Source organism: Haplochromis burtoni, unplaced genomic scaffold (assembly GCF_018398535.1).
Source record: "Haplochromis burtoni strain Fernald_Lab_line unplaced genomic scaffold, NCSU_Asbu1 Contig_95, whole genome shotgun sequence".
NCBI lineage: Eukaryota > Metazoa > Chordata > Actinopteri > Cichliformes > Cichlidae > Haplochromis > Haplochromis burtoni.
In genome coordinates this window covers 1,726,255-1,738,718 of record NW_024582456.1, presented here as the reverse complement: position 1 = coordinate 1,738,718, position 12,464 = coordinate 1,726,255, and the positions used below count along the sequence as shown (strand labels likewise).

Below are 12,464 nucleotides of genomic sequence, written 5' to 3'. Positions count from 1 at the left end.
GGCAGCCTGGGATCGAACCACCGACCTTCTGATTAGTGGCTGACCTGCTCTGCCACCTGAGCTACAGCCACCCCTACCTTACCATAATACCATTAAATATCCCAAATTTATGCATATTGTTGTCATTGAACTGTGGCTGTAAATTTTCTCCTTAGCCAAACTTGACTAAAAGAGAAATTGTCCATTTGACATCAAATACAAAGGGCTTTTTTTCCTGGTACTGTTTGCTTGGATTTGGGTCATAAGATGAAAATAAATTAATAAATCGAGGTGCTGTTGCATCAAACATTACAAGCAAACTTAGCAGAAAACAAATTCAGTGAGTTGAAAGCTTTTATTTATATTTTAGATAATAAGACAAGAGCAACATTCACAAAAAAATGTTTTATGCTCATATAAAAAATGAAATGTAGAATCAAAGAAATCTTTCATTTCTTGAATGTCCGGTGTCCATTTTCCCTTTCGGCCACACTCGCCTGAAAGGAAAGGAGAAAATTCTTTTGAAAATTAGGTCAGGTCTTTGCCTGCCTTTTGAAAGCAATGACAGATGCATCAGTGAATCTAAACATTGAATTATTCAGGAGAAAAACTTACAAGAAGTCCTTTCACTCTGTACATTTTGGCAAAAGGTGATTCCTCTGCACAACCGAAAACACTGCAAGGTGCTTCGACGCGTGGGAACTCTTCAACCATCTTTTGTTGAGGAAAAATTAAGAAACATTGCAGTGAAAAGCAACAGCTGCTAATGTACAGATAAAGAGTTGCTGTTAGACTAATGCTTACATTGCCCAGTGTGTCTGAGAAGTTGTCCAGATCCCTCTTCCCTCCTGGGCTCAGTCCGTATGACCAGTGCTGACAGCAGCCCTGTGGAAACACCGTCCCTGCGAGCAGCAGCCACAGTGCCAAGATTTTTGCAGCCATTCTGAGGATAAAGCTTCACATTTTGCACGTAAGCATGTTAATGATAGAATTTTTCCCCCATTTAACTCCAGATATTGTTTCAGTCCTTATCACATTTCAGATAAGACCTTACCTTCTGTGCATTAGACAAGAACTTCTGATCTCTTCTGCTGTCCTTTGTGAAGTCTGCTGCACATGATTTTCCAAGATTTATATAACTGTGCTTTGTTTCCTCCAACACTTCACTACAGGGGGTCACAAAGTGGGATTAAGCAACACTTGGCAACTCTGGCAACCCACAGAGCTGTTTGAACAATTGCACCTGATGTGTGATTTTTGCAGTTTCTGATCATTTTATGATGTACTTTGAACTGACTTCACAAGATATATGACAGTTATTCCAGAACTGCTTTGGTATGTTTTTCACCTCATGTGTACCCTGATGTACACAAACATCTGTTTTACAGAGCTGCACGTCTCTGGGCAAAGATGCTATGTTGATGTGAGAGAATGGGCAGGCTGCTTTGAACGGATAGTAAGGCAACAGTAACCGAAATAACCAATTATAACAACCAGGGTATGCAGAAGAACATCTGCAGCAGCAGAAGACCACACCAGGTGCCACTACTGTCAGCTAAGAGGAGGAAACTGAGGCTACAGTTTAAACTGGCTCACCAAAATTGGTCAGCATAAAATTTGCAAAACATTCTGATTCACCAGTCTCAATTTCTGTTGCAACATTTGGATGGTAGGGTCAGAATTTGGTGTAAATAATGAAAGCATGAATGCATCATGCCTTGTATCATGTCCATTGACCGTGTTCATCTCTTTTGACCATAATGTACCAGCAGGATTATGCGCTAAAATCTCCTGAAAGTGGTTTCTTTAAGATGAAAGTGAGCCACTGGGGTTAAATGGTCTCCACAGTTCTTTGTTTTGTCCCTAGCTGGCGGTCAGCAGGGGAGGTCGAAGCAAATACGTCGCTGTGGGTGCCGTAGGGTTTCCATCTTGGTCAACAATGCACTTCCAGTCATTGCGATCTGTGTCCTTGACCTTTGCTTGCTTGATGGTTAGACATCGTTGTTTAAGATTGTCTTCAATTTGCTTGATCCAAGTCGTCTTGGGTGCATTACACTCGATTCTCCAGTGGGCGGTGCAGAAGAAGGCGATATGGCAGGTGATGGTTGCTCATGCAGCAGACATGGCCAAACCATTGGAGTCGTCACTTCAGGGTCAGCTCTTCCATTTAGGGTTGCTGGTGACATTGACTACGTGTCACGCTGTTGCTGAGGCGGTCATGGAGGGACACTCGGAGAATCTGACGCAAACGGCCCATTTGGGAGACCTTGAGCTTGTTGAGGTCGTGCTTGAGGGTGACCCAGGGCTCGGATCAGTAGAGAAGAATGGGCAATACCAGTGAGCAGTACAGGCGGATTTTGGTGATGAGGGTGACGTTTGTCTTTTTCCAGATACACCATCGTAAGGAGGGGAATGCCGCCGCCGCTTGACCGATTCTTGAGTACATTTCCGCTGTTGATGCCACTTTCTTTTCTTGCATCAGAGAGCCAAGGTCTTTGAATTCCCGCAGTTGTTCGATTTGCACGGTGGCTGCATGAGGTCTTCTCAGTTACCAGCTTTCAATCTAACAGAGCATCTTTGGGATGCAGCAGAATGGGAGATTAACATCATAAATGTGTAGCCAACAAATCTGCAACAGTGCGACACTACCACCCTGGTGCTAATAAGGTGTAACTAATAAAGTGTCCAGCGAGTGTATGTTTTCCTAATACTCACAACATAGACCTTTAGTCTTTCCAGCTGTTGGTTGTCAGATGTTGTATTTCAAAATATATTCCAAGTGTGTAGAACTATTCGGCTGATAGGAACATTATCCAGTTTGCTCATAAAGACAAGTGCAACTAATGACAGCTCAAGCTGTAGACAGCTGTGCTGAGTCATAGGCCAAAATGTCTAAAAACATTTGCAAATTTTAACAAAGAATGACAAATGCTCATTCAAATGAGCACAAGCAGCAGTTCTGAAGGATGTGACATGTTGTTTAGATGACTGTCATTCGAGAACTGAGCCAAAGCAACCGAGAAAGAAAAACAGATGACAAAGACTTTTTCTTCATAGCAGTTTATTTATAACAGTCATTTATGGAAACATATTTCCATGGTCGAGTGCAATATTCATAGACAGGGATAACTACACAACTCCCTGCCTCAAACAAATCAACCCCTGCCCCATATTGCATTCAGTGAGATGTATTAAAATAAATAACCATAGCTCTTCCATTGGTTTTCACACTCAGGGTGAAATACACATTATGATTGCCTTCATCATTCATTCTCACAGGCCGGGTACCTTCCACTTCATTGAGTGAATAATATTGCATCATTGGTGCAGCTTCGAGCTACAGCTAGAGAAACTTCACTGGTCAAAGACACAGCTTTCCCCCTCCCCCCTCACATGCAAACGGACACTGTGGAACAAGAACTGAAGTTAGATCCTTCAGAAAACAGCTGACAACACCTCTGTCTACTCTAAGAATGACTTTTTGGGGAAGTTTTGGAAGCACTGGATTTTAGATTTTAGATCTTTACACAACATTACATAAGAAAAGCACCAAACCTTTTTGGTGAAAGGATATACCACGTTACACGTTAACATATACATGTGCAAACAAGTTTAAAGCATGATTAAGTGACATACATAAATACACGAAGCACGTTTCCAGGCAAACCCCACTTTAACAACATGAAAATGGACTCTCCTGCCGTACTGGGGATCGGATAAATAACGGATGATGTGCATGAACATTACGATAAGCTTTGCCACATCCGAATGCATGCAGTTGTGGATCACTCACACCTCGGGTTAATAAGAGGTAGATTCACAGAGCACAAAACCAGGGAAAGCTTTTTTTTGTTTTGTTTTTTAGGAGACAGAAAAACATCAAACTAGAAAAACAAACCTCACAGCTATACATCTTGTATTGCATACTCGAGCTGTGTTTAAAACGAGCCTGTAGCATAGTTTTATGTTGCTCTAACAGCACTTTTAGCCTGTTAGACTGTGCTAGTGTATGGCTTTGGCTTGCATTATTTCTTTTATAATAATATGTTGTATATCCAGCAATATTAAGTTACATACTTAAAGAAGAATATATATATTGACACAGTTATTGGTAATTAACCCTCTTCCATTTCTGCTACAGCAGCATGCAGTGAAGCTCAATGCTCTGAGCTTTACTGCTCAAAGGTAAGCTGACTTTGATTCCTATTAACATGTCAAGTAATATGAAATAAAAGTATGAAACTAAATGAGTATAGTCACTTGATTACATCCAGACACATCTACACAAACTAGGAACCTTTTACTTTTTTGGTGATAAACGCAGCTGAACATTCTCAAAACACCCTACCATACAAACATACATAAGACAACCCTGGATAAATTCTAGTGCAATATATTTAAAGCTAACATAATATTGGTGGAATGCCAGGGGTGTGCATACGTATACCTGTACTGCACTGATAGGTATAGAGAGATTGAAAAGGAGCGACTTGGGGAAAGCTGTGGCCCGCATTGGACTTGCAGGTGTGGTGTTGAGTTATCTAACACTCTGTGACATGTGCAGAGGGGTCAGCATCTCTTCAAAAATGGCTCCCTTGACATTGGACCCTCTCAGGTTAGCTTCTTGTAGATCGCAGCCAGACAGATCACAGTTCTGGACAGGAGAAAAAAAACAAAAAACAAAAAAAAAACAATAAAAATTCCTAAGTAATGAGGCGAGCCTTACCGTCTTTGGCCTGTGCTGTTAACACTGTGTGGATTGTGACAGATCGACCTGCTTCTTGTAAATTTAGTGAAGCTTTTAATCATTTACAAATGTGCTTCAGGTCAGTGTCTATTTGCTCCACAATCATTCGAAAAGCACAAAGTTTGAGATCTTCAAGTTAAAATGAACATAAAATGGAGAAAGAGCGATAAATTAAACCTGTTTTTGCATGTCATCTAGTTTTAAGATTTCAGGAAACATAAAAAGTAAAAAACAAACAAACAAACAAAACAAAACAAAAAACGTGGGACTTTGCTTTTCGCAAGCTGCATCACATATTGGGAATTTTATTCAGATTCGCAGTGTCATTATTTCTGCTCCTGATTTTGATGTCATAAACAAAACCTGCCACCTGAGCCCACTTTATTCTGTGCTTTTAAAGATAATCCTTGACTCACCTCGAGATCTGTCCCTGCTAAAGTAGCTCCCCGCAGATTACAGTTCTTCAGCTTTGCATTTTTGAGAGTGGCCACACGCAAGTTGATACCGGTCATTTGGCTTCCTTCCATGTCGACTCCTTTCAGGTTAGCGCCTGATTTAAAGAAAAAATAAAAATAATAATAATAATAATAAAAATCGTACAGTTAAAACAAAAACAAAAAATAAAAACTAAATTAAGGCTGCCTCCTTTTTCATCAGAAAAGCTTTTAAAGATTACCTTCCAGATTGGCCTTCAGTCCAGATGGATCTTCAAAATTGCATCCTTTGAGAGAAGCTCCCTCAGCATTGGAACACAGCATCTTCACCCCTTGCAAGTTAGCACCCTGCAACCAGCAGAGCAAAGAGCAAAAGTTTTTATGATAGTCTGACCTAACCTCTACAAATTATTAATAGAAAGATTATGGAGAAAAAAAGTGCTGTTTTTTTTAAATAAGCTGAATGTGAGAGGAAGATTTGTAGCAGTATCTTTAAGATATTCAAGAACAGAGTAGTCCTTTTTTCTACACAAGTGAGGGGGCAGCAGATAGAGACCAAAAATCCTAAGACAAGTACATTTTTGCATCACCACAAGGCCAACATTTAAAAAACATAACAAACAAAAAAATAGCACATTAAGATACACGGAAGGAGGAAGCATTTACAGACGTGAATGGATATGTATAAGATTTAGCCTGAACAACACCAGAGCCGCCACGCTTACATCCAGGTTGGCTCCAGAGAGATCAGCCCGCTCCAGATTGGAGCAGCACAGGTTGGCATGTGTCAGATTGCAGCGGCTGAGGTTAGCCATCTTGAAATTGATGTAGCGCAGGTCAAGCCGGGACAGATCGGCGCCACTGAAATTGAGTCCCTAGAAACATTAAGAGCAATAGGGTCAAGTATAAATTTGATCAGATGATATGAGAGTGAATTAAAACGGTTTCATCTAACCGTACCTGACAGCGGAGCTCTGACTTGGTCGGTGTTGCCAAAAGAAAACGGACAAACTCTTTGCGGGAAATAGGAGAGTGGTCCTCGGGTGGCTGCGAGTTCTGTTTAAAAAGAAAGCATGCAAGGGAGAGATCACATTTTTAACAACCATGTTTCCAAAGAAGCAGAGGTGATATGTAAAAATCAAAATTCTCAGTTAAATTTGGGCTTTCAGTGAGTTCCAAATGACTCCATACTATCTGCATTTACAAAGACAGATTATAATTCTGATAATAAAATATTAATGTTAAAACTAATTATTTTTTTTTATAAATAATAGAAAAATATATTCCGATATTGAATTTCCCAAAAAACTGTGGGGGGGAAAAAAGCAATCACGTGGCAGATCATAATATCAAAAAAAGTTAATTGACAACAGCTCATTTAGCATAAATGGGTATTTATCCATTCCACTGCACACAATGGACAAGACCAAAAACTTGTATTGTTGTGTTTTAGTAACACAGACATGGACTCAGGAACACGTCTGAAAACAAATGACGGTAAACTGTTTCCAGGTGCACCCATAAATGGAGCGTCAATACGGAGAGAAATAATAGGATTAGCCGGCTTATTAAGAGCACAGCTCAAAGTCAGCATGTGTGATGGAGGTGCATTAATGCACATGGCATGGGTAACTAGCACATTTGTGAACGCACCATTTAAAATGAATGGTATACACAATTTGACGTGACATATTCTACTTCCCAGTTGATTTGTTTCCTTTTCAAGGAAAGCCTCTACACCATTCATGTAAGACAATGCCAACCACATTCTATGGCAGCTGTGACTCAGGAGGTAGAGCAGGTCGTGTATCAGTCGGAGCAGTGGTCCCAAACCTTTTTTGCACCACGGACCAGTTTAATGTCAGACAATATTTTCACAGACCGGCCTTTAAGGTGTCGCAGATAAATACAACAAAATAAAATGATACAGACAAAAACTGTGGCATTATGTAAATATAATAATAAATTCAGCTGTGTAATTGTGTAACTTTATTAGCAGCGTCCTCCTGAAATGCGCCAACAACATTGAGAGTAACATCCTCCTCTCTGCTTCTTGATGCTCTCTGGTTGCTATAGTAACACGTAAATATTTCCTTCAAAATAAGACACACGACTACAACACGGGAAAAGACCCAGGGAAACCGACTTAACGATAAAAACCCTGAAAACCATACATTTCACACCCGAGCCTCAACTCTCGCGGCACGGTACCAAAAGACTCACGGACTGCTACCGGTCCGTGGCCCGGGTGTTGGGGACGGCTGAGTCAGAGGATTGATTCCCCAGCCGGGGGTAGTTGGGCAAGATACTCAACCTCGATTTGCTCCTAATGCAACCATTGGTGTGAGTATAAATGCTAGACAAAACGCTTGGGTGTAAGAAGAAAAAAAAGAAGTGGTTTTATAGATATATGTGTAACGGGTGAATGTGGCTTGTAGTTATAAGCACTCTGCATGCTCAGTTACAGTTTACCAGCTTCACATATCAACATGGCTGCATAATAAAAGCATCTGAATGTGAAGCAGGCATGGACTGAAAGACTAAAAACAAAAACATGCACAAAAAGTACAACAATTGCTTTCCCAGAGTGTTGTTTCTTTAAAAAAAAAGAAAAAAATAACATTACAGTCATCAAATTCAAAATGAGTATGCAATTTTAATACTTCTTGTTTTTTTTTCTTCTTTGTACTGTTCTCTATCAAATATCGGGTTTAACTGGTTTACAAATTACTTCAGTTTGTTTTTATTAACATTTTTAACAGCATAAAACGTGATTTTATTGTAAACTAGCTTTTTGACTTCCGCATTAAAAACTACCTTGATCGCTACTTCAAGCTGTTCAGCAAGCTGCTCAATTCCAAAGAAGCGAGCCTCCTCGAGGACACCTGGAAAACATTCAGGAGATTGCTACATATCCCTCCATTTTTTTTAACATTTTAGACATTAGATCACTTGCATGCAGGTAGACCTCATCATTTAGGAATAACATTTTTAAAAGAAGGGAAAAAAAGAAAAAGAAGAAAGGTTACCTCGTATATTTATGCCTTCATTGATAATGAGCTGACCGTGTCTCAAGTAGTTGAGAATAGGCTCAAAGTACTCAGGGCTGCGGTCAATGAGGTAAGCCCCATGCTCGTCCTGTTTGTTTCCCCACACATCTGAAAACAGACACAACACAGAGCTTGACGAAACTTACTCAATAACATGGCTGAATAAGAACTGAAATGCTCATTGATCAGCTGGTCTCAGTACCCTTCTCTCGAAACATGTGAGCGAGCATACTCTCCGGCTCCTTGCTGACCAAGGTGCTCCTGATTATAAAAGAAGATGCATTCAGCAACCAGAGAACAGAGAAACAACGAATGAGATATGGCATGAAAGCTGAATTTAAAGCGCAAATACCTGGTGGTGGTGAAAAGACGGCCACCAATGTTAAGGGTTAGCCAGTCAGTGTGAGCTGCCAGCGGATCTGATGTAATCTTGGCTTCATTTTGAGGGTCTGTGATAATAAAGTGAAGGAAGACAACAGAGACATTGAAACCTTTGGACACTCTGACAGTGGATGAGACTCCAGAAGCAGACATGCCAGCACTCACCAATAAATGGATCTCCTTCTGACACATACAGCACGTCGTCATCTCTGGGAGAGGCACAGACGCACATGTCAGAAACATAATGTAGAGAGGCGACCTTCAAATTTGTTGTCACAGCTGAGCTTACCTGATAAGGGCAATGTCATCAATGAGACCACCCTTTCCATTGTACAAACAGGAGGCTTTGATTCCTAACTTATTGCTTGCTACAGATAGTAAGTCAGACAAGGTTCCGTATACTGCTACAACCTAAAGAGAGGGGGGAAAAAACGATGGATTAAGGACTGAAAGCAAAAGGGTCACTCCAGCCTAACATACACATGACATAAATGACTCACGGTGGAAATGGTGATTGACCTTAAAGTTCAACGGTAGTTTATTTGTGGAAAAAAAATGTAATAAAGTCAGAGATTAACCCTGTCATCATATGAGTACATGATGTGGCGTTTGAGTATCAGCAGTTAGCAGTGCATCCTGAAACACCTTAGGTACGTACAGTGGAAAAAGCCAGTCATTCTGCGGCCCAAGCTCTCACACTATTACCCACCTTGCCATTTTTACATGTCCCGTTAACAAATAACGTGACTCTTCTCATTCTTCACGCGCTATGGCTGAAGGTCTAGTAAGGCTAAAATAATAGGACAATGACGTATCCTTTCCCAGCTACTCTCCTTTTCGTGTGCCGAAACAAATGAAGCTGACTAGCTTGCTGCATCAGACAACAACACGAGACAAAAGATGCCTTCACAGCTGTCGGGAAAACTAGATATTTTTTGCAAGTGTAACTTGGAGGAATACTTATAGGCACAGCTGAACTTGGGAGTGTTATTATTATATTTAAAAAGCTCAATGTGTTTTCTATTGAGTCAACTGTATTAATTTATTGGATCTGTGCTGTTGTCAAGCATTAAATAGAGCTGATGGTGTGATATGTATAAGTTTCAAACAGCATACGTAATTTTTGATGCTTATAAAATAATAATGCAAGCGTGAGCAGTTGCAGTCGCTGTAGAAGTGCATCACTGATAATAATTATGTCACCGCAGGTCAAAGTTAACCGCGGCCGCTAATTTGCCTAAACAAATCCATTAATGTAACGCTACCAAATCTGAGAGCATCTGAAGGGGCCTGTAAACAGCTCTGTAATTGGCTGAGAGGCTTCTACGTAAGCACGTTTCGTGCGTAAGTTATTTGTAGCGCTAGCGTTTAGCCATCCTGAAGGTTTTCGTTTCGTGTGAAGAAAAGCGACACTCATTCGCATCGCATCAGCCTTTATCTTATTTCAAATGTAACATGTCAACTTGTCATCGGGCCAAACATTCATTGGTTCACTAACAGCATTTTTGCGGCTTGTTTGTTGCGACGTAGTCCTGTTGGTGGTGGTAATGCGCCACAGAGCAGCCCAACAATAGCAGTAGAAGAAGAACAGTGTTACTGTCAACAGAGTAATCTTTGACAGCATTTCTGTAACTATAAACTTGCGTTCACCTTCAGGTTTGAATGTTTTCATTTATCGCGTTTTTAAGAAATGTCTGACAGACAGCATTGTTTGTGCTGCTCTCATCCCGTCTCCTCTGCTGGTGTTTACCAGACGCTGTACGAAATGGATTTTGAACGAGGTTTGCATTCACCTTTCAGGCATGTGGTGACTGAGTTAAACCGCACTGCTATCAAATATGTAGACTAGGCCAAGCAATACTATTTTGTTCTGATTTGAAAGATGTGTCAGTGAAGTAGGGTGCTGTGCGTCCTGTGCAGGTATCTGGTCTGCTGCAATGAATGGAGACTTGGAGCGGGTAAAGTACTTAGTGCAGAAGGGGACAGACCCTAATTTGAGAGACTCAGCTGGATACACCGCTCTGGTCAGTTTACAGAAGACACGTTTGGCTGCACAGTATGAGCTTATGTACCTAATGTACCCATGTACCTAAACTTGTAATTTACTAATGCTGTTTTCCCCTTTTAGCACTATGGAAGCCGCAGTGGTCATCTCTGTGTGTGCAAGTTTCTTCTTGAGAACGGTGCCTGTGCGTCTCCGCAGACGCCAGGCGGGGCCACGCCGCTCCATCGATCATCTTACTGCGGTCATCTGAATGTGGTAAGACTCCTTCTGCAACACAGAGCAGATCCAGCACTCTGTGATGATGATGGCATGTCCCCTTTACACAAGGTACAGAATTTCCAGCAATAACACAGCCATTCTGCTGAGATATAATCATTTAATTTGTGTCTGCATCTTTTACTCTCTTACATGGTTGAGCAGGCTGCAGAAGGGGGCCACGAAGAGGTCTGTCAGCTCCTTGTTGAGCACTGCCCAGCACTCCGCAGCCAGATGAACAAGAGGCTCCAGCTACCCTACCAGCTGGCACAGCAGGGAGACCTGCAGGAGCTCTTAAAACCCCCCTGTTGATGGCAGATGCACTGAACCTGAGGCATGCTGTGTTACTAAGATCACACGAATGATCTCCCACATTTTCCTTAGCAAGCATCAGCATTCATGTTTGGAAGAGAAAGTTACAGCTGTTGATGAGAACTGAGACATGTTGAGGAAATGGATTCGGAAGTGGGAAGAATCAATCGAACACGCCCACCTTTTGAGCTGAAGTGCTCTTGGTGGCTTAATGTTAAGATAACTGATGGTGCATTATAAGCTTTGATGTGTATTTGTGGAATTAAGTTTATATCCGGACTCCTACGTTTGGTACAAGACCCAAAACAGTCACACAACTTAGCAACAGCAAGACAAGGACAACATGCCAGTGCAGAGTGCAGAGATCATTTGAAAGGTGCAATGATGTCACAGAACTTGAACACGGAGTGCAGCTTTTAAAAGCTCACAGAGGAAACCCCTTGTGAGTGTTACACAATAGTACGAGTCACCTGTTACAGTCACAATATCAGTTTTTATAATTGGCTCTGTTGAGCATATGGCATGTGTTTCTATTAAAACTGTACGCCAACTTCTCGCCTGTTTTTGGGTCGCTTTTATCTAAAAGTGATCCTTGTTGAACTTTTAAACTCTTAACAGTAGGGGGAGCTGTTGTCCTAAAAGGGCTGGACACTTTCCCTGGGACACCATCTGAATTAGATGGCAACAAGCACAAAGTGACCTCATTCAATCCTCCCAGCACATTGCTGGAGAACTAAACAGCGTAACTGTGAGAAAGAGGGAAATCTGTTACAGCTGATAGCAAGACATCACAGAAGGACTCTAGTGTCCAGGCAGTTTATGTTTATGCAGCTGTACTGCTGATATATTAGTGAACTAATTCCAACAGGTTTTTTTTCTGGTTTCTGGTCATTTAAAAAACAAAACATGGGCCAGCTTAAAAAGGGTAAATGGACTGGTACGTATGTCACACTTTTTTACCCAAACTATGCCTTCAGAGTGTTGTTCACAACAAGCCACATTCACCCATTCCTACAGCACTTTATTCTGTGTATTTAAGTGCTTTCTAACTATAAGGCTCACAATGGATGGCAATTTGGGTTTCGGTATGTTTCCAGGGATAATTTAACACATGAGCTGGAGGTGCTGGGACTCGAACCACAGAACCAATTGGCCGACTTGACCTCCTGAGCCACAGTGGGATGTTCGTTGTTTCTACTTTACTAGTTTTACGACTGTATTTGAGGAAGCTTGTGGAACCTTCTGCTTCTGGTGCAAAGCATTAACACTTTTCTGCACCGAGATGTTGTTAGTTGTGAGTC

At 41.2% G+C, this 12,464-nt stretch overlaps 3 protein-coding genes across 5 annotated transcripts; 1 reads left to right on the top strand and 2 right to left on the bottom strand.

The window, feature by feature from the left end:
* Window positions 1-142: 142 nt before the first annotated feature.
* Window positions 143-1,124, bottom strand: gnrh1 (gonadotropin releasing hormone 1). 2 transcript variants are annotated; one of them, NM_001286296.1, is given in 5 exon segments: window positions 316-457; window positions 459-476; window positions 595-693; window positions 784-934; window positions 1,034-1,087. In NM_001286296.1, coding segments are annotated over 4 exon segments (297 nt in total). In that variant the 5' UTR covers window positions 922-934; window positions 1,034-1,087; the 3' UTR covers window positions 316-415.
* Window positions 1,125-3,023: 1,899 nt separating this feature from the next.
* On the bottom strand, window positions 3,024-9,501 carry kctd9a (potassium channel tetramerization domain containing 9a). The gene is made up of 12 exons (XM_005926983.3): window positions 9,301-9,501; window positions 8,881-9,002; window positions 8,757-8,800; window positions 8,563-8,659; window positions 8,413-8,471; window positions 8,190-8,318; window positions 7,978-8,045; window positions 6,121-6,216; window positions 5,886-6,035; window positions 5,403-5,508; window positions 5,143-5,276; window positions 3,024-4,633 (listed from the first exon to the last, which is right to left on the bottom strand). Exons 1-12 carry the CDS (start codon window positions 9,346-9,348, stop codon window positions 4,517-4,519), a joined length of 1,170 nt encoding a protein of 389 aa, XP_005927045.1. The 5' UTR covers window positions 9,349-9,501; the 3' UTR covers window positions 3,024-4,516.
* A 421-nt stretch (window positions 9,502-9,922) lies between these two features.
* Window positions 9,923-11,713, top strand: ankrd39 (ankyrin repeat domain 39). 2 transcript variants are annotated; one of them, XM_005926982.3, is made up of 4 exons: window positions 9,923-10,372; window positions 10,512-10,615; window positions 10,720-10,851; window positions 11,017-11,713. In XM_005926982.3, exons 1-4 carry the CDS (start codon window positions 10,282-10,284, stop codon window positions 11,161-11,163), a joined length of 474 nt encoding a protein of 157 aa, XP_005927044.1. In that variant the 5' UTR covers window positions 9,923-10,281; the 3' UTR covers window positions 11,164-11,713. The 2 variants fall into 2 exon arrangements, with proteins under 2 accessions (XP_005927044.1, XP_005927043.1); XM_005926981.3 differs by having other exon boundaries at window positions 9,924-10,372; window positions 10,720-10,923.
* The last annotated feature ends 751 nt before the right edge of the window (window positions 11,714-12,464 follow it).